Here is a 22,260-nt window from a genome sequence, read left to right as displayed (position 1 = left end):
ATGGAAACAAGAAGTCAACAGTTCCTAATACTAAGCTGTAATTTCTCATGAATATTTCACGTGAACTTCTTTGTACCCTAAATAAGAAAAGACAACGAAAGACCCTTTTTGAAGAGCTCAAATATTAGGTACATGTGTGATTTTTCAAGAAGTGATACGGGCTAAGCAGATTCCTTTCATTGCGAAAGAAGTGGCAGATTAGGACTGTGAGAAGCACGGACTTAAAAAACCAGTACTTTCTGTAAGAAAGGCACTTGGTCGATGCAGGACTGGACATTTTTTCAGTGAAATTGTGTGCTCTGCATTTAATTACCTTATTTTTCTAATAGGAAACATCTGTAAAATTTAGCTGAGCAGTCCAACAAAAATGTAGTGCCCAGTATCAGACTTAAAAACAGTCAATGTGCTTAAAGAAAAGTTAATTTTTATGTCTGATAATTAACAGGTAGAAAGCTCGCAGAAATCTCAAATTCCCTGATCAGCTACTACTTCATTTTCATCACTGAAACTTCTGAAGGCTGATGAAAAACAGCAAACAATTATTTTGAAAATTCCTTTCAAAAACTTTCTTAACAGTTATGCTCTTTCTTTGGGAAGTACAGTTAGAGGCCACTACATGCCCAGCCCTTGAAGCTCACACAAAATAAAATATCTGTGTCTGTTAATCAGCAAACCGTACTTCTCACGGAGTTCTGCCTCTTTTGCAACAGTCTCTTGCAGCATTTTATTGTGTCTTTCCAGCAGGGTGTCGTGTTCAGATTGCAACGCCTGGAGTTCAGATGCATTCATCTGTGAATTACGCTGAGCATCTTGCAGCTTAACTTTCAGTTGATCTATTACCATTTCGAACTGTTCTCTGCAAGAGGAAAAGAATAAATAAACAAGACACATTCAAAAATAATTACATTATTTCAGAACCTATATTATATCCACAACATTTTGAACAGCTGATCCACATTTCTTATTTATTAATTAAAATCAATATAGCACCATGATAAAAATAATCTTAGAATGTGACTGCAGCAGAAACAATCAGGAAAGTTCTGATTATGTTTCAATATACGCACAAAAAGGTTTAGCACATCCCAACTGAACTGCTGGGAACATAACTATTGGAATGGGTAGTGTGATTGCTACTGCTTTCTACTTCAAGCTGGTTTGGAGGAACAAGACAGAAGGGCAATAATATGTGGGATGCAGATGGGAGAAAAAAATTATTCGTAAAAGTGGTGGACTTTTTTTATTTGTTTAAGAAATGCACTTCAGTTCAATGAGACTGAGTACAGCAAAGGACTAGAAAGCAACATCAAAATCCATAAAAACAGATATACTGTTGGACAGAAATAAATCAAAATCATATACACCACAAGGAAAAATTCTTAAGTCACACGCATTCTTCTTTTATGTTTTCTGTATTTATATATGCAGACATCTCCATTATCTTATTAACCCTCAGAGATGATACTTGTAAATAATTTATTTGAAAAGTATTTGTCATCTGTTTATTGCTTTATTGCTTCTCCACTTTGTTTCCAAGGTGACCCTCTTTCACAAAAACCTAACAATATCGGAACTTCTTAAAAATCTGCAAAAAAGAGACACAAATTCAACTCTTGCAATTTGCTTGCTTCAAAGAAGAGGTAGATGTCTTTACAAAAAAACCCCCAAAAACCCAAAAAACAAACGAAACCAATCATAAAATCAAAGTCCTCTAACAAAAAGTACAGATCTCCCTCTGGTGGATTTTCAGCAGCAATTGCATGTACTGTTTTAAGACCTGTGTAAGAAATTACTTTTGACATAAACACCCAGTCTGTCACCAAGGACAGCTATCAATAACTTAAATAACTTAGAAAAAATTATCTACTTTTGCAGTGGGTTCAGACATTTTTTGAAATGAATCTGAATTTACCTAGTTTATGACTATAATTAAATGGTTTTCAGGGAACTTTTGGCAGTGCAGCCTTTTTTCCCCCTAGTCTTTCCTCACATAAAAGCTGATAAGTATTTCCTAAATCTGCTGGAACTGATGCCTAAAGTGGCAGCCAGAGCGTTACCCACACGCAGCCATTCCTTCTTGAAAAAGTTCAAAGTGAGCTCAGCTGAACAGTACCAATCTGGTCTTCTCTCCTTAGTTGGAAATGGCATGTTGCTGCAATACTTTCTGGCAGAAAAAGTGATGTGTCAGGTCTACACAGAAGATGCTGGCTAATTTTTTGGCTCATGAGAATCTTTCTAACACCTTACTTCTCCCTCTGACTGTAACAACAGGTAATCTACACAAAAATAAATGTTAAAAAAGACAAATCAAGGAACTAGAAAGGAATGCAGTACCAGACCATGGTAAAAACTTCTGATCTTTCTTCTGTTCAGATTTGCAGAGCCACAGTCAGATTACAGATCAGATAACGTCTATAGAAATGAAGAGGAGGTTTTTTTTTTTTAACCCAAAGTGACTGGGGAAGCAAACGGCATCCCTTCTGGTATTTTCCTTGTTCAAGCAAATAGTTAAACAGTGGAACTCACTTGTTGGTCAGAAACTAGCAAAGGCAAGCACAACAACTCGAGTATCAGTATTTTTCTGTATACATATAAAGATTTTAGTTTTACCTTTCTTGTTTGGCTCCCTCAGATTCTGTCTGAGAAGCACATTTATTCTTTTGCTGTTTCAGAACGTTATGAACACGGACTTTGTAGCTCTCAAATTCAGATGTAACAGATGCTTGTTCAGCCTATCACATAGAAAACAAACCCTTAATAAGTTATGCTATTGACTATTACTCACTTATTTCTCTAAAATGAAACGCATCTTACATTAAAAAAAATTAAGAACCACCTGTTGTATTTTGTTCTTTTAAGTGGATAATTAAAATTGTGACTATCACAACAGATCATGTTTCTCTAGACTTTAACTGAATATAATGAAATATGAAACTTTAAAAAAAGAGACATTGATCTTCAACATACCCCTATTAAAGAACAGAAAGAATACTTGCAAATTCAAAAATTGCATTCAACAGATTCACAAGCAAGGGGTTCTCTCAAACAGCTTTAAATGAAGGCAAAGGTGAAGGAAAAAAAAAGGATAATTGTTTTTCTTTTATACCACCCAGGTGTGAAAAGTCTAATATGCCTTAAAGTTATGCATAATTTCGAGGACTTAAATAAGTCTTGTAATGGTATTACATAGCACAAGATATAATACTCTAGTTGATTGTAAGGGTGTTTGGTCTATTTTATCTTCTAAATTCAGGTGATACATGAGTTTCTGTGAACATACAGAAAATCACCTCATAACATAGTTTCATCCTTGACTGTACACTATACAGCAAGAATTATTCCCATGATCCAAATATTCATGTTGTATATTTTTCTAAGAAAACACAGATGCAGATTTTCATTCTTGGATCTTAGGAGAAGCTCACGGATTCATGAGTCATCCTGGAGATGACTAAGATATTCCCATCTCCAAAAGAAGGATTTTGGAAAATTTCTTCAGCTGAACTGGTGACTGAAATTCCACAGTGCTGAACCCAACTAGCCAATGCTCCAGATTCAGCTCCAGCTTTTCTGAAGTCTGTAAGATTTGTAGGCATTTCTTTAAACTAATCCTTCTCTTTTCTTCCCGTCAAACTATGCGAGTTAGAATATTCCTAAGTTCTCAGGTACACGACCTTAAATGTCAACACGACTTCTGCTTTCTAACCTACTATCTGCTTTAGCGTCCACCTTTCCTTTGGACAGAATTTTCCTTTGTTAATAGCCTTGTAATAATACCTATTTTTCAGACATAGGGCACCTAAAGAGGAAGGCTAATCTTCCAACAGCTTCAAGACATGCCATCATGGAAGCTCTACACTCAGGCTGGTTTCCCAACATCAAGGAGCAAGCCATCATGGATAGGTACCATAAATCCCCAGTTACGAAAGAACGTATTTGTAAAACCATGATCCATATCTACCAGTATGACTCAGGCAAGCCTCCTGTAGAAGCAACCACAAAGTTTGTCCATTTCAGTTCACCTTTTTAAATTGCAGAAGGTTTTTGAGAGGCTGCATTCAACTGTTACTTATCTGCTTGATGCATACCTATCACACAAAAGGGGTGATAGTGTGGTACAGTAACCCCCATAAAGATAGTTTGAACATAATAGACTCACTATATTCTGAATCTGTCGGTCTCTAGTGTAAACACTATGTTCAAGGAACATCTAACACAGCATCATATGGACAAAAAACCCATAAAGAATAAAAACCTCAGCAATAGTGTCAGTTTCACACGTAGCTCAGCTGCCGATTAAGAAGCTGCTCATATAGCAGCAAATTAAAAGGTGCTTGCAAATATTTTTTCCAGATTTTTAAATGGTATCTGTGTTAATGGTTTTTACAGGGAGCAAATTATACTACTTTTCTGTTTGTTCCTCCCCCTTTTCTTTAAAGGCTTCTATTTTTCCGCCCTCAGTCTACACTTGCTGATAATCTTAAATGAATTCCAACTTTCCACCACAGGTTTCCTCTACTGGAAATATAAGACTGCTGTCTAAATCTTCCACCACAAGTGATAGACAACAACCAGGACAGAGTCTGACTTGTCCTCTATACCACCACTCAAACATATTAAGCACTGGGATAATTCTCAGTTCTTGGCAGATAAAAAGACAAGAGCGAAAGATCTGCAAAATATTTTTTAGAGAAGCAGGCAGAACGCGCTGTAAATCTCCCTTCTAAAGTCTTTGACAGTACTTCTTCCACTAGAGTACCTGGGCTGCTCTGCACTCTTCTTGCAAGGTTGCAATTTTTTGCTGGTAAGCGCTCAACGTACGCTGATGTTGCTCTGAAGAAGTTCGCAGGTGTTCCTGAACTTTATGCTTTTCTGACATTAGCACAGCCACTTGAATCTGAAAAAGTCAGTTGAAAACTTCACTATGACAATTTTTTTTCTTCCCTCTCCAAAGGTAAATGCCACAGAACACATAGTATTCTAATACAGTAATTCCTGCACAGAACTGGCAAATATAAAACTACAATCCAATAAAAATAGACATGGGTTACCATGTACATAATTTAAAAAAATATAATGTTGTTTAAAGTGAGAATAGAAGATAAAATTACAGTGGTGGGGTGGCAATATTTAAGAAAGCCAACCTTTCATTACGTTCAACTCCTATTCTGCCCAACCAAAAAAAATTATACAGATGGACAACACTTTGGATTTTTGCTGACAATGTTGCATTATTTTGTTTTTAAATTGAGAAACTTCCATTTTAAAAGAAATTATTTGAAAAATGTATCCCAGCTACAAGCTTCAAATTATGCAGTCTTCTCTTCTGGTGCAGAGAGAAAAGAAAGAGGAACGAGACAGAGGAAACCTGTTTAAAGAACATCACAGGGGAAATATTTGGGGAAAGCAGAAAACAGACAAAATTCATTTAAGAAAAAGAACCAGTAACCTAACAATAGAGATAACACCTTTTCATTCTTCAGCCTATATTCCATCTGCCCAGTACGAATCACACTCTTATTACCTAAATAAGAAACCTTATACTAACAAAGAAGTGAAGTTTCTTGCCTTATAGGCTTCCACTTGCTGTTGACTGGCTTCCAGTTCCCCTTTTAATGATGCCTGCAACATCAGAAGGTCATTTTCCTGCATGACAAAATTATCTGGTTATTAAAAAAACCCAAACCTCAGCAACTTAACAATTCAGCTACCAGCCCGTTTTTTAAAAGTTAGTTCAAAAATGGAATACACAGTCATTAACATCTGGACTTACAGCTTGTTTTGAATCAGCCAGTTCTTTTTTGGTTTTCACCAGGAGTTGTTTTATCTTGGCACTTCTTTCCTCATCCTGTTGCATAGTTGACTGAAGTGACTCTAATGCAGAAAATAGCAGTTATACACAAAGGAAAATTCCCCTCTTATATTTCCCTTAAAATGCTGGAAAATATTTAAGCAAATTCTGACAGATTCCTTAAGAGCTGCAAACAAGTAGCTTACAGTAAGTTTAGCATCCTATTTCCAAGTACCACAAGATCTTCAAATAAATTACATGTAAGGACAATTTTTAACCACATGCTAAGTAAAGTTTTATGAATGTGATATGTCATAATGAAAACCCGTCAGTCACCAACTTTCAGAACTTATGAGTAACTTAATCAGGTAAGAAACACAGCTTATCAGGCAGGCAATTTGGCTTTTATTTGCTGACTACAAGATCGAGTGACTGATAACCTAGTAAAGTTTTCTTTATGGAGGAGTAATTTTGACTATGTAACTGTTCAGTATTCCCTGAAAACTTTACTCTCACTCATTAACTTGAGTTGTATCTTTTGCTATTACTAACCATACCATAGAGATTCTTTTTGTTTATAGTTTACTCACTTATTTCTTCCTGTAAGGTCTCTTGCTTCTGTTTCTGAATCCCTGTCTCTTGCTCAAGATCTTCTATTCTGCTGTCTTTATCAGTAATCTTCTGATTAAGTTCTTTTACTAGCCTTTCATAATCAGCTATTTCCATATCCATCAGTGTACTCTTTTGAGCATCCTGCAAGTTACACACAATGAAGTTACAGCTTGTAACTAATATCTGCAAAATACCTACTAGTAAGTGATAAAAGTAGCAATGGGTTTTTCAAAACTTCTGCTTCTTGTTTGAAAACAGATATTAGTTTCTGTCATCTTCAGTCCTTTACAAGAAGGGCAGCTTCTGAATAGTGCACCATACAAGTACTCCAGACATTTGAACTCTATTCCTATTTCTGCTTAGGACAGGCCACATAACCCAAGCTAAACCAACTAAACAAAAAATAATTAAAAAAACCCAAACAAACCCCAAAGTACACATCAGCTCTCGAAACACAAAACCAGAGGTAAAAACCCTCATGTTTTCCCTTTTGCAAACTTTGGGCTTTAAAATCCTCAGAACATCCAAATGCCTCAGAGGCATCCAAAACAGCAAGACTGGCTGAAATCTTTATTCCATTAAACACTAACATTAATAGCAACTCTACCTTTCTGGCCAGCTCTAGTTCTTGCATAATTTTCTGCAGATGTTTCTTTTCCTTCTGAAGTTGCATCTGGAGCTCCTCCATTTCTTGGAGAGCACCGCTATGTTCCTGAAATTTAAATACTTCTCAATTATGCAATCCAATTTCAAAATACACGTCAGTATCTATTTACACTTACACACACATAGGTTGTACAAATACTTTTTTTTTTTTTTAGGAAAATCACTGTGAACCAAAGAAAAACCTCAGAAGATGAAGAAGTATTTTTCACATTCTGTAACAATCCCCAATCTACTCTAAGTGACAGTCTCGCAAAGTTCTTTCAATGAACAAACTGAGCCTTCAAATAAGACTGAGTCAAGTAACAAGAAGAGGAAGTATGGAACTTGTTCTATAAAAACACAGTTTACAAAGGTCTAACAGAAGTCTCATCCAGTGAAACTAACATTTCAGCCCATTCACCATCTCTACAGTGTACTACCTTTATTTTCTGTTCTTTTAGAAGCTTTTCAGCTTCTAGTTCTTTGTCAGCCTTTGCCTTGGCTCTTTGTATCTCCAGTATCTGAGCTTCCAGCAGCTTAGCATTATGTTGCAGTGTTTCAACACGAGCCAGGAGGTCTTCATTAGCAGAGTGTAACTGATCATGCTGAAAGGATCATAATGGAGAGATAAAAACATAAACTGAATTTGCATGTGACTGACAAATAAGATATTATGTATATTTAAAAACCAAACACCAACTTCTATCCAGCGCCCCTACAAACAGCACTCCTACCAGTTTTATCCATCTTGTTTTAAACAAGAAATAGGCTAAATTAAAGTCACTAGCAAAATTTGATTATTTTGTTCAGAGTTCATTTGCCCAACTTTCTGTAAGATGGCTAGTTACAAGAAATCTGAAAAAAGTAACCAAACATTTATGATTTCTGCAAGAATCACCTTCCTTCTACACTAATATGCAAGGTTCGAGTGCTTATTGCCCCACTTCAAATACAGCTGCTGTACTTATAAATAAAATGATCATACTATTAATTCCTAAAAAAGATTTAACTGCAGCACCACCAAGCTTTCAATGGGATCACATCAGTACATAGTAAAAACTCCTCCTGTATCTGTGCTATTTTTGCAACAATTTTAACAGATTTAATTTTGAAACCTTCAATGGTTTATCTCAGTCTCTATTATGCAGATTAAGGAGGAAGTACAAGTGAAAGAAGCTGCTAATTACCTAAACAGTGCTTTTATTTACAAAATACCTCGCAACAAACTTGAATAAATCAACACCTGCATAATCAGTAGAATATATGCTACTACTTGTCATTTCTTCTTATGCTATTCACTACTAGCTTACATTTATAAGGAAACAGTGGCCTAGGTGGATCTTCAGCGTAATTATGTATGGGGCTTGGGAGTTTAAATCCTAAATCCCAAACTCATTTCAGTAAGCTTTGCAAAAATGTGCCTCATAGCTGCTTAATTACCATCTTAGACTCTTCTGAATGCCACTATAGTATTCCGCAATACATCCTCAAGTCTCAGACTTGTGAAAGATGCAAAGAAACCCCATAATTAATTTAGTATGTTTAAACACTCTTACGATTAAATAACAAAATCACATTTTGTCTAAGAAATAGAAAAAAAAAAGTAACACTTAAAGGTTATTGCACTTCATGAGAAGTGTAGCTGTGAAATTAGAGAAATACAAAACCGAAGTATCAAACTTTCACTATCTGGTAGGTGCAGCAGAGTTGTATGTCCAAGCCACACCACAGCTGATCACCTGCTCTTTTATATATGTTGACCTGAGGTAAACAAACCCCTTTCTGTTGAAAAGGCCAGACATTCTAAATATATTTTTTTCACAGCCCAGAGAAGATATCAGATGTTGAAAAACAACCCTGAATTGCAAGTCACTATGCAAAATGAACTTAAGTTACGAAACTATATATAGTAACAATCAGATGAATAAAACTTAAGCTCAACAGGTACAATAATTTTTACTGCAATTATCAATAGATCAGACACACATGCAGAACTGACCTGCTGGGATGACACCTGTAGTTGTCTTGTGAGGTCATCTATCTGACGTTCAAGATTATTTGCTCTGCCTTTTTCAGAATCCAGCTGTTCTCCTTGCTTATCGTATTCCATCAGAAGATTCTTAACATATACAAACACAAACCCATCATTCTTTATAATATACATTGCTCAAGCTTCAGACACTTATCTTCCTAATACTTCAGCATATAAGTTGTTTCACTGCAACATCAGAAATAACAGAATGAATTTAAAGTTATAATTCCATTATAGGCTCTGGGAGAAACCCTTTTCGGTTCAGGAAATTCTTGAATAATTTAGGTTGGAAGAGATATCAGGAGGTCTCCATTCAGCCTCCTGCTTAAACCAGGGTCAGCAGTGATATCAGACCAGGTTGCTCAGAGTTTTGTCCAGTCAGGTCTCGCCAAGGACCTGCCTCCAAGGATGGAGATGGCACTACACCTCTGAGCAACTTGTTCCAAAGCTTGACCATCCTCATAGGGTAAATGTTTATCCATGTATCCAGCTGGAATCCCTCATTCTAGTTAGGACCACTGTCTCTCATAGAATCATTTAGGTCAGAAAAGACTCTTAAAATCATTAAGTTCAACCATAAAATCTAACACTGTCAAATCCACCACCAAACCATGTCCTTAAGTGCCACATCTACAGGTCTTTTAGACACCTCCGGGGATGGTGACTCAACCACTTCCCTGGGCAGCCTGTTCCAGTGCCTGACAACCCTTTCCAAGAAGAAATTTTTCCTAATATCCAATCTAAACTTCCCCTGGTGCAACTTGAGACAATCTCCTCTCATCCTGTTACTTGGAAGAAGAGACCAACACCCACCTCGCTACAACCTCCTTTCAGGTAGTTGTGGAGAACAATAAGGTCTCCCCTCAGCCTCCTTTTCTCCAGGCTAAAGAACCCCAGTTCCCTCAGCTGATCCTCATCAGACTTGTGCTCCAGACCCTTCACCTTCATGGGAGTGCTGACTGAAGATAGATGACAGCTTCCCTGGACCTACTGGCTGTACTCCTGTTCTTGCAGCCCAGGATGCTACTGCCACCTTTGGTACCAGGACACTCTCATTCCCAGTACACTGCCTACCAAAACCCTGAAATTCTTTTCAGTAGCCACACAGTCCCCAGCTTGTACCAAGGAGTTCCTCTACTTCACATGAAGAACTTCAAAAGGTTTCTGTCAGCCCATTCCTCATGGCTGTATAGGTCTCTCTGAATGGAAGCCCTGTCTTTACATCTATTGACTGCTCCCAATTAGGAATAATCTGAAAACCTGAAGAATGTGTACTCCATCATCTTCTCCAGCTCATTGTTAAACAGGACAGGTCCCAGCAGAAACCCCTTTGGTACTGCATTTTTATTGGCATCTAGTATAAGCCATTAATTGCTACTCTCTGAGCCAAACCATGCAACTTTTTTTTTTTAAATTTTTTAAACACTCATTTGGTTGTTTACCCATTTGGACCACAATGTCCTACCATGGATACAAGAGTACTGCGAGACAGCATCAAAAGCCTTCCTAAAGTAAAGATAAGTGACATCCACTGTTCTCCTCCCATCCACAACTGCAACTGCTTTATCATGGCAGGCAATCAGAATAATCAGACACAATTTACTCGTGGTGAAGTGATGCTGACTGTACCCAGTCACCTGCTTCTGCTTCATGTGCCCAAAGACAGGCTCCAAGAGGACCTGCTCCCAGGTAATTGCTAGTTTATATCTTTATTGCTTAAGGACTTCCTAACTGATCTCTAAATTAATGTGCTTTGTGGAATCCATAAGGATTTATGTTTTGTCCCAGCAATGCATTGTTTGATATGTATGATGCTAGATCTGAAAGGTCTAAAAATACCATCCAGTAGAAAGAAGTGCCTTATTTTCATCTGGCAGCAGCCACACAGTTACTAGAACATTACATTTCTTGATTTGGCTACTCAACTGCACTGACACAATCTTTTTTGCCAAACATAATTGTGCAAGTAGATAGCAATATATATCCAGGCTAGACTTCAAAAGTGAAGTATTTTCTGACAGTTACCTATTTTTTGTAAATACAGTACTATTCTTACCTTATAGCTTTCAGCTCCTTGAATGACATCTTTCATTGAAGCAGACAACTGATCTTTTTCTGACTGAACCAATTCCAATTCTTCCCTCAGAGTCTGCACCTTATTAAAAAAAGAAGCGTGTCATTAAAACAGAACCCCACATGCAGAATGTTCTTCATAGTAAGAAGCAGTCAGGGTACCTCTTTTCGGCTGGCATCTAATTCTTTCTTTGCTTTCACAGCAACAACCTTAATTTTATTTAGCTTCTCTCCTTTTTCTGCAGATTCTTTTTCCAGCCTTCCTAAAATAAATAAACAAGAAAGTGAAAAAATATGCCTCTTCCTTCCCCCAAGAAATGAAATTAAATTCAATTAGAACACAAATACCAGCATGACTTTAAAACAAAACAAAATACAAAGCTGGGGGAGATGTTCGAACATTTCATTCAGTTATGCATTTGAACTTAATTTAAAGCTAAAACATCCAGCAGCACAGACAGCTTAGGGAAAATCTTTCCCCATTTCAGAGGCTTCTTGTCTACTTCTACATACAGTTGTAACAACTCAGAACCTTCTTTCTAATGTGTTGGGAGAACTGCAATGAGGCAACAGTAGCTTTGGCAAAGTGTTGCTTTCCTCTCAGCAGCTTTAGGGATTCTTATTGAGACAATTATTTCATGTATTTAAAAAATAAAGATTAAATCCACTACGCTGTTTATAGCCAAATGTACATGGGAAGAAAAATCCTTAAAAAATATCACATGATAATAGACTTGAAATTGCTAACAATATTTTAAATCCTTAACAGAAGAAATACTGCAGGAAATTGCATTGATATCTACCTCCCCACCTTCCTTGGCTTGTAAAAAATACAAGACAATTATGCAGCGAAAGAAAACTAACAAGCCAAAATCCCCAAATTGTTTACATAAAAGAGAACAGTGAGAAAGATACCAATTTTTTCTTGAAGCTCTGCTACTGAAGACTGCTCATCAGTTTTCGCAGTCAATGTCTCCATTAAATTCTGTATTATAAACAAAGATATAAGAAGTATTACAAAAATTTCTTTGCAAAATATGTTTTTCCCCTAACAAGGCACCAGAAGTTTCATCTACAGCTGGACTGTGTCTACATTCTTACTAACAAGGAAGTCCTTATGTGCAATTTCGTATCAGCTTGGTAACTGAAAAGCATACTTATGTTGAAAGGAAAACATTCCAACCTTTTAACAGCTGCTTTCCATCCTGTCCGAGGACAAAAAATGGGAGACCATTAATTCTGCAGCTGTCAGTTTTTCATAACCATCAATTCCCAGGACCTGAAGTTAGAAGTAGCTAAGGCACATCAAGCAGGAGTTTTGATTGAGATGGAGCCATAGAAAGTTGGAGGTGAAAGATTATGAGGTTGGTTAGTTAGTTCATCTAGTTAAATAATCACTTTGAGGGGTATAGACAGGAAGAGAGATTCAAGTACAAGCAACTTCTGTCAAAATAACATTATGATTGGTTTTAGATATCTTTTCCTGCGGGGAGGGAATTCTGAGGTGTTAGGAAACTCAGAAACATGTGCTTTCTAGAAGGGAAACTCACTTTGAGGCCATGGGAAAAAAGAAAGACAGAATTTAAAGTATTTTTTGAACCTTAATTCTGAAGACTTTAGAGGTTTAGTCTGTATACTTCAATAACAAAATATAACCTTTAGAGAACTCAGTTCGTCTTTCACAGTTCTAAGTTCAGTTTCCTTTTGCTCCAGAATGAAATTTAAGTCATCTTGTTTTTCTGATCCTTTTTGCTGTTCTTGTATTTGACTTTCATAAAAAGCAAGTTTTTGAGTGATCTCTTCAATGTTAGCCAGAAGATCTTGATTTTCAATCCTTGTTTTTTCACCAGCATTCTTCAGCTCCTGGATATCATGTTGAAGTGCTTCTTTTTCAGACAACGCTCCTTCCAATTCTTCTCTCAAGAGATCCTTTTCTTTTTCAAAATCCTGGATCAGGGATCTATGTTCTGTATATTGAGCTGCATTTTCTTCCTCTAGTCGCTCAACCTCCCGTTGCAAACAAAGAACTTTCTCCTCATTCTGTAGAGCAAGGCACTGCTCTTCTTTCATTTTTGCCAAGCGTTCATTTGCAATTTCTAACAGGCTAAGAGAATCATATTCTTCATCAGCAGCTGAAACATTGGACCCCACTTGCTCAATTAAGTGGCACAGCTGAGTTCTTACAAGAAATCTGTGCACTTTTTCACTTTCAAGCACTGTTGATATCTGGTCTTTTTCTGCAGTCATCGTTTGTAGTTGCTTTTCTAAATTTTCATACTGCTCCTTCAACACTAACCAACCATCTTTTTCAGATTTAATCTTTTCCAGCTCTTCACTTAATTCACCTTTTTCCTGAATGATTTTCTTATTTTCCCCACGAAGACTATACGCTTCAGATGAAAGGTTCTCTCTTTCACGCAACAAAGACTCAATCTGGTTTTCCAGTTGCTCTAGCGTTCGAGCATTTTCACTCTTCCCAGTTAAAGCTTCGTTCAGTTCCTCTGTTAATTCCTCCACCTTTTTCTTCAGGTTATTGTTGTATTGATTAGCAACATCCACTTCTTGCTGAAGTTCCTGAATTTTTCCTTGTTCTTGCTTGCACCTTTCCTGAAGGCTTTCTCTCTCTTCACCCAAGCATTTTACTTCATTTAAAATATCCTTGTTTTGATCAGTAAGAGCAATGATTTTCTCTTCCAGCTCTTTTATAGCAGTCTCTTTTTGGTCAACAGATTGCGTTATTGTGTTTTTGTCCTCCTGAAGACTAACAATTCTACATTTAAGTTCTTTGATCTCTAACTGACTAGATGACAATTTTTCTGCTTCTTCCTGGAGGCGATTCACAGTCTCAAGAAGAACATCCTTTTCTTTAAAAGCAGCCCGGAGTTTCTGCTGCAGTTCATTGACATCAGAAGCTTGCTGTTGTTTCATTGATTCAAACTCCTGGCTGATCTTTCCAGCAGATTCCCCCAGCTCAGTCTGTAGAGTTTCCATTGTTTCTCTCAGGCTGTTGTAATTGGATACTGCTTCTTCTTTCTCCTGAGTTAGCTTTTCAAGTTGTTCTCTAAGTTCCTGCAGTTCAAAAACTAACGCCATCTTTTCTTTTTCAGAACCTGATAATAAAGTTTCATTTAGTTCAGAAACTTCTCTCTTATGTTGCTCTTTCAGAGTTTGAGTCTCTAACTTATGCTCTTTTACAGTGGTTTCACAGTGCTCCCTTGCTGCTTGAAGCTCCAATTTCAGTTTTTCAATTACACAACAGTAATCTTCTTTAGTAAGCTGCAATTCGTTTATCTTAAAGTCCAAGTCTTCCCGCTCATGAAAGTACTCATCCTTTATGCGATGGATTTCCTCTTCCAGTTTTAGTTTAACATTACTCATGTAAGTTAACTCATCTTTTAATATACTATGTTGGGACTGGAGCTCTTCTAAGCTATGCTCCAGGTGCCTAACCTTTTCTTCCATTGTCACTTCTACAAGAGGTTCTTCTTGTGTATCCACAACATCTATCTTGTTTCCTATATTTTTATTTAAGACTTCTCTCAGCTGCTCCAAGTCATGTTCACGCTGCTCAGTACAAGCACACATTTCATCCTTTATATTTTTCTCTTTTATTAAGCTCTCCTCTGCCAAATTGTGCTGTAACTGATTTATTTGATTTTGCTTTTCTTCATTTTCTTTAGACAATATTTCGATCTGATGCATCAACTCTGACACCTCTTCCTGATGGGCAATTTTTAATTTTTTAAGCTCTTCATTCAGGTTATTGATTTCATTATGGTAACACTGAGAGTTGCTTTTAATAGTTTCTTGCAGATTTGTCAGTTCTTTGTTTTTGTCTTCATTCACAGTTTCCAACTGCTTGCTCAGACACAAAATTTGCTCCTCATAAGTAGATTTAATTCTTTGGACATCATCTTGTAAGCTTTTAACTTCTTTTTGGCTATCACTATGACATTCAATCTGTTCCACCAGCCCCATTTGTTTCTTCACTTGTTCCTCTAATTCTGTTTTCAGCTTTGTTAAGTCCTCGTTGTATTTGCATTGTGCATTTGCTAATTCACTCTTCAGAGCTTTTATTTCTTCCAGAGAGTCAATACTTGATTGTTCCAGTTGCTGCTGCAATTCTTCCGTCTTAGCCACTGCAGCCTAAACAAACATGCGAGTTATTAAATACTGGTAATTTAGTACACAGAATTTCCAAATAAATTGATTACAATAATGAATTAGAAGATTTAGGAGCCCTTAGTTTTAAAAATTGCTATGGTTTTAAAATATCTAATTCTATGTTAGGACAACTCAATTCAGAAGACACTTAAAAGAGCACAAAAACATTTGCAGAATGGGAAAGGAAAACTAAGTCTTAAATCACATTTACCAGCATAATTTCATAAATTGGTCATGATAGATTTCAGCTTTAGCAACTATTCTGATAATGTATTAAAGACCAAATTAGTTTTAGCTCATCAAATTCAAGTATCTGGAATATAACAATGTTCATCAATTGCAAGCAATTCAATCTTCACTTTATTATCAATTAAGATTACTCCTTTTATTATTAATTAAGATTACTGACATAATTTAAATACCTTGGCTGCTAGGCTCCTTCCTATGAATATCTGAATGCAAACCTCATATTTCCCATGGAAATACAGAGCCAACTGATTCAAGCTATCACATATGTAGGCTATTAATGCACTGATTGAATTCTTTTTGAACCGTTGTGCAACTAGCCAGTGCACATAAGAATTTTATATTTATTGTCAGTCCTACAAAAAAACTATAAATTAGAGGGTACAGACAAAATGCTTTAACATATGAATCCTTTAGATTTTTTTAAGGTAAAACAGAACACAGTTAAGTGAAAAAAAAATAAAATGAAAGTGAAATACACAACAAGCAAAACTAGAAAATAAACATAATTCTGAAATATTTTTAATGCTCTATTGCTCATTCCAGTACCTCTGCTTCTTGCTTTCTTTGAATATTTTCTTTTTTCAGAGCTACGCACTGCTGCTGACTTTCAGCTTTTTCCAGAAGTACAACATCCAGTCTTTCTGTGAGAGCCTAATTTTAAGGGAGAAAGATCACTGAAAGAAGGGTTTCTTAACAATGAAAGCCTGAATGATTTTTGCAAACCATAGGAACTCACATATCGGTCACGACTCTTTTTATCAATTAAATAGATTGGTCTGATTTTAAAAGTTACTTTCAAGCTAAATATGACAGATATGGAACAGGCAGACTAAAACAATGATGTTGAGTAATAGGTTCTGTCCAAAATTGTATTTCTAATCAGCTAACTTTTTATCACCATGTGTGGGGGGAGCTCTCCTTCTGTAGAAAAGAAATCTCCATACAATTATTAAAAACAATTTTCCAGTTGATAAATTCCTCCTCATTGCCAACGTCCACTTTAATATGCTGCATATGACCCTTACTTTGAGAAACACAGATGTTCTTGCCACTTGAAAAAAATCCAATTACTTTCCTAAAAGTATTGCTTGTGACGTGCAACTTTAATTATTTGTTTCTGATCTCATCAAATGACTGTCTCTGAAGCTTTCTAAATGGCTGAAGTCTTCCTGCAGCGGTCATTCTAAATAAACAAAAGCCTGTCTAACCAGCTACACAAGGAAAAAGTCTTGCTGAGGAAATGGTAACATACTGTACTACTCCTCACAGAACTGATAGTGTTTTTGAGTAAGAATTTGGCAGGAGAAGGAAAAAAAAAAAAAAAAGGGGTTTTAGGAAGTCTCTTGAATTCCTGGAAATTGATTACATTCAATTTGAATAACAGTTTTGAAGGTATTTACTATTTATCACAAATTATTTCTGTAGATATATTTCAGCTAAAATTATATAATACATTAGAAACCCATTACACATTCCTACCTGAATAATATCATCAGCTCCTCCAGTAGCTGCTTTAGATCTGAGTTCTTCAATCTCCTTCTCTAGTTCTTAAAAAAAGAAGTATAGAAATTTCACGGCATGAATTTATACTCCATTGCAGTAGCAAATTACTAGTAAATCCAGTGCCTAACAATACTCCTATTCAAGGGGAACAAACATTCAGCACTACTTCTCCAGTCCTGATATTTAGCATGGTTTCCTGAGGAAGCAAAGCCTCCGTGTTTGGGTGGAGAGACAACAGACAGATAGAATTTTTTTTTATTATTGTCTTATCTTCTACTTCATGATCAATTTAAGCCAGAGAAAAGATATTACTTTCCTACTGGTTGTCTAAAAATAGGCAGCAGGCAGAAGAAAAAGATCTTATTAATAACCCCACTGAGGAAAAGCCCAATATAACCCATCTCTACCCTTATTTTTTTTCACTAGGCAGGTACCACCAGTCAGCACCACTGTAGCTCCAAACAAGGGGAAGTGACACCAGTCCAAGTAGTGGGCCACTGAAGGGACAGCACATGAGAGCACAGATTTACACAGGATACTTTTAGGTGGTTCACACAAAAATTTTGTTGGTATATTTTACGATTTTGTTAAAGAAGCAAATGATCAAATATTAGTTAAAATATTAGTTAAGTATTTTAAAGAAGCCATTGTACTCTACAACAGTACTAATTCTGCAAAATCTATCAGAGACATTCCAGCTCCCATCTGCTTCCTGAAAAGCAACAGATCTCTCTGCAACTGACATGGGGAACAGACAATGACAAGTCCCGCTTCAACTCTTGCACAAGCTGCATTGTTCCACCATGCCATACTGCTGGATCAAAATTAATTTAATACCTGAGAAAAGCAATGCTTCTTTTTCTTCCCTCCCTTGCTCCAAGGATTTCAGTCCTTATCCTCCCACAAAAAAAAAAAACCCACCACAACCAACCAAACAGTGAAACTGCAGAAACTGCAAAAAAGCATTTTTGATTTTTGCCTAGAATTCAAATCTACCCAGCAAAATATGCAGTGATATTAGGTAAGGTCAGATAGTACTAAGCACTAAGGCAAAAATTGTTCTTTTTCCAGTAACGTACCTGTACATCTTGACTTCACTTTCTGTATAAGCATCACTTGCTTTTTTGCAAACTTGATGAGCTCTTCTTTGGGCAATGTGTCCAGCTGTAAAAAAAGTACATGTTAGAGAAGACAGCGTCTTCCAACCCAGTGGTAAGCAGAAAACAGGGCATTTTAGCATCTCACACCTAAGACATTAAATTTTTGGGCAAGAAATGGTCTTACCACACATTTGCAAGAACAGTAACAGTCCAAGTTACTGCTGTTCTGTTATTTCAAGTGCAATAACAGAAACTACTCCTAGTTGTGTACTTCTCCAAATCATTCTAGAGCATAAAACCAGCAGCATCAGTTAGACAGGAAAACTTGGTTGGGAAGGGTTACAATTCGGTAATATAATTTGAACAATGTTCTGAAAATAGCATGTTGACCTAACACTGGCATTGTTTAAATTTACTTCCAACATATGCAAAGAGGTCTGTGTGCATTATGAAATAAACAACTGCCAAAACTGGAGGCTATTAATGTATTATCAAATATTATAACAAGAAGTGAAAAGATAGATATTTTTTTCCTCATGTTTTCCAAAACACTTCAGCCCAGTGTTTATAAATCAATTTTTCAAGAAGTCTAGAAGACAGGAAACTGTTTAAAAATACCTTTTTGTCTTCCTATTACTCACAGCTTGCATGCTAAGCTGTAACCCTTTCAACTACTGCTATCCAAATAAATTACACTTGTGAGAACTGATTACCTTTGATTTGCCTGATCCTGGTGTGACAGAAGATGCCACCACCTCTTGCCCAGCATCTTGGACCTACAACAAAATAAAGCACCATCTGTGGTAACCAAACTTTTTAATGAAAGACAACCAAAGGAACTAACTGAAAGTCTGCAAACACTGAGAATAACTGAATATAGTGAAAGCTCAAGAAAAATGTTTAAAATATACTGTAGGACTAGTCAGAAGAATAAAAAAATTGATAGAGGTCTGTTGTGATTAGTACAATACAACAGAATAGAAAACGCCTGATTTCCAAACCAGTATGATCTTAGGATTCCGTTACCGAATTGACAACTAGAGTTGATACACTGCTGAAAAATAATTTTATATCCAAGAGGTTACACAGGTGACTCACTACCTTGTTCTTAAAAAACTTATTTAAAAAGGCATAAACAAAAAAATACTAGAGGAATATCAGTTAAATCAATCTTTGGGAAATTTTGAAACACATATACCCCCCCAACTTTTTTTCTTTCTTTCTTAAACACACTGGTTATCACTAAAATTTTTGGCCTAATAAATATATTTGAAAAGACTCTGCAAAGCCCGGGTTCTTTTGAAAAAATATAACCCTCACTTCACCTCCCCTCCCCTCCCCTTTATTTATTTTTAAACACACTGGTTAGCACTAAAAGTGCTGGCCTGCCAAACATATTTGAAAAGGCTCCACAAATTCTGGGTTCTCTATTCCTAACATGCATACATAATGCCTGCAACTGTAAACTTCCACAGAACTAAACTGGGAGACTCTATATTAATTAATAGTGGTTTATATGAGATATACTTACCTATACTTGGAAACATGAAAAAACATAAATAAGATGAGGCAAAGGAAAATTGAACAAACACAATATACTAAGGGTAGCATTTCCAAGCTTTGACCCTTACCCTTCTTTTTCCTTCATACTATAAGATGTGTGTGTATAAAAGTGAAAGGGTGTGTATATAAGTAGCTCTATTTTTAAATATCTATGTGTGTGTGTGAATATATATATCCACATACTTTCACTTTTATTTCGCTACTCTCTTTATTCTAACAAAAAACCCCTTATAGTAGAAACTAAGGAAAAAACAAACTGGATCTAAGCACTACTAGAATGAAGAATCACTGACTAATGGAAAGAACAGCTGATACAGATAAGAAGAAAGGTCATAATTAGAAATATGAGTTCAAGTATAGACCAAGGACAAAGACAGTTACAGTTATCGCTCTGTGTATCACATGGCCTAGAGGTGCTTTTAAGTTTCGTATTTTCTTGGTAGCCAAAACTTTGGCAACATTTACATTCTTAATATTTCAGCACTGCATTTAGCAAAACACTGTCACTACAAGCAGTATGCTTACACAGCATAATTAAGTACAACAAATTTAATGTACTGTTTAGAAAATGACAGCACATGCCTCTCCATACTACATTAAGGTCTGATCAATCTACACATTACTTTCAGTCTCCTTTAAGCTAACACGCAGAGAGGTAGAACCATGTATCATGTAAGAGAATGCATCCAGTTTTGCTGTTCTGGGAATAGAAACCAGAAGCAGCTGATGCAAAGGGTTTCACTCATCTGAATTAGAAGAACAACAAGGAAGATGGTTACCAAAAAACCCTGAACTTTTCATTGATTAGTTGCATCCAAACTGTGAGCCAGCAGACAGTAAGTACACTTCTAAGCACAACAATGAATCCTGCAAATATTCACAAGTTTCTATTCCGCCATTCTGAAAATGGGGTATGCTTCCACACTTTACTGACAGATGCAGAGATTTTTTTTTTCTTTTTAATTAAAGCCCTCTTTATCTACACTAAGGTGTTTCCAAGCCACAGTTTAGCATGTTCTGTGTATTTTAATTGCTATCTACCCCTTACTTTTGCAACAGCTAAACATACTCTTAGGAAGCCTAACCCACGTATGAACACAATATATCGACCTTTGATGAGAACTGTGGCAGTAATGACCATTATGAACAGCGACTTTCTAAGCAGTCTGTGACTTTTAGACACCACTAATTCTAATCATATCAAGTGACATCAAAAGATATTTTGAGTTGTGATCATTTCAGAAAGCAGAGTCATAGTTACAAGGCATGCAGCTCAGAAACTACAAGGAGAGTTAAATTTCATGTATGAATTTTAAACTCTACAACTTTGCCTTTGGGTTTGCCTTGGTGGTTACGAAAGCTACACGAGATGTATGCACTTCAGCGATTCTATCTGCGCGTTTAGTAGGTGTTTCATAGTTGGCATACTGTTAATGCATCAGGTCATCTCGGTAGGGAAGGAATGCTTGTTCACCCGTGGGTACTTTGAAAGAGTAACCACTCCACACATCCACCGTGTGTCACCTGAATGTTCCTCCCCTTGAGTCAGCACCCGCTGATCTCCCCCAGCCCATACAAACAGGATGACATCCCCACCTTCTAGCAGGAGGCACTTCAGCAACCCCTGAAGCCCGCACCGGCGCTCACGCCTCCACGGCGCGCAGTCAAAGCGCCCACCCCGGCCCACCGCAGCCGGGAGCGCGGCGGGCCGAGCATCGCACCCCACCACAGCTGCCGCCCAGCGGGGCCGCACCACCCCGGGGAGGGCAGGCGGGGAGGTCGCGCAGCGGCCCGCGGGTTACCCTGCCCGCCACGCTGGCAGCCGCGCAGCAGCCAGCGGCGGGCCCCGAGGCGAGCGGCGCCGCCCGCCCGGCGCGGCGGCCGCGGGCGCTGACAAACCGCCCGCCAACGGCCGCTGGCGGCGCGCGGAGGGGGCTGCGCGCGCGGGCGGAGCGGGTCGCACGACCCGCCATGGGCTCGCTCCACCCCCGCCCCTCAGCCCAAGGTCGCGAGCCCCCCTCCCGGCAACGGACACCCCCGCCCCCCCCCCACCGAACGGGTCCGCGCCCCCTCTTCCCCCGCTCGCCCGGTTACCTCCATGGCGGAGCCGGCTGGCTACAGAGGCAGGGAAATCGCGGAAGCGCCGCCGCCGCTGTCAGCGCCGCTACATCCCCCCCGCAAGACCTACTTCCGCCTTCGTCATCCACGCACGGCGGTAACACAGCAACTCCCCTCTCCGGTGCCGGCAGAGGGTTAGAGAACGTCCGTCACCTGAGCCCCGCCCCCTGGCTGGTGCCGCCGGCGGTTTAACGGCTCATTCTCGCGGAGCAGGGCGGGGTGCGGGGAGGGTGGGCTGTGGTACAACCCTGCCCAGCCGCTGTCGCCTGGCAGGGATTGTGCTCTGGCCACGCTGCTTCGGCGGCAAAACCCACCTGAAAGGCGGCTTAAGGCAGGCGGTGCGGGTAGTGCTGCCCACCGCACGCTGTCTCGTAAAAGCGGCACAGGGGAAGAGGCTACAACACGCCTGC

At 38.0% G+C, this 22,260-nt stretch overlaps 1 protein-coding gene across 1 annotated transcript in view; it reads right to left on the bottom strand.

Moving 5' to 3' along the window:
- The window catches only part of GCC2 (GRIP and coiled-coil domain containing 2), a 33,461-nt gene extending 11,550 nt beyond the window's left edge, over positions 1-21,911 (bottom strand). Inside the window, exons 1-18 of the mRNA XM_065652946.1 lie at positions 21,827-21,911; positions 18,883-18,945; positions 18,149-18,233; positions 17,046-17,113; positions 16,113-16,217; positions 12,810-15,299; positions 12,069-12,138; positions 11,316-11,416; positions 11,137-11,235; positions 9,048-9,167; positions 7,489-7,653; positions 7,011-7,115; positions 6,382-6,544; positions 5,774-5,874; positions 5,569-5,646; positions 4,760-4,897; positions 2,611-2,732; positions 680-856 (exon numbers count right to left, since the gene is read on the bottom strand). Of these exons, the coding sequence (XP_065509018.1) occupies positions 680-856; positions 2,611-2,732; positions 4,760-4,897; positions 5,569-5,646; positions 5,774-5,874; positions 6,382-6,544; positions 7,011-7,115; positions 7,489-7,653; positions 9,048-9,167; positions 11,137-11,235; positions 11,316-11,416; positions 12,069-12,138; positions 12,810-15,299; positions 16,113-16,217; positions 17,046-17,113; positions 18,149-18,233; positions 18,883-18,945; positions 21,827-21,832 (4,256 nt within the window). The 5' untranslated portion in view covers positions 21,833-21,911. The remainder of the gene's footprint in view (positions 1-679; positions 857-2,610; positions 2,733-4,759; positions 4,898-5,568; positions 5,647-5,773; positions 5,875-6,381; positions 6,545-7,010; positions 7,116-7,488; positions 7,654-9,047; positions 9,168-11,136; positions 11,236-11,315; positions 11,417-12,068; positions 12,139-12,809; positions 15,300-16,112; positions 16,218-17,045; positions 17,114-18,148; positions 18,234-18,882; positions 18,946-21,826) is intronic.
- Between the last annotated feature and the right edge of the window lie 349 nt (positions 21,912-22,260).

Source organism: Caloenas nicobarica, chromosome 1, assembly GCF_036013445.1.
Source record: "Caloenas nicobarica isolate bCalNic1 chromosome 1, bCalNic1.hap1, whole genome shotgun sequence".
Taxonomy (NCBI): domain Eukaryota; kingdom Metazoa; phylum Chordata; class Aves; order Columbiformes; family Columbidae; genus Caloenas; species Caloenas nicobarica.
The sequence above is the reverse complement of the archived record's forward strand: the minus strand, read 5'-3'. Positions and strand labels throughout refer to the sequence as shown.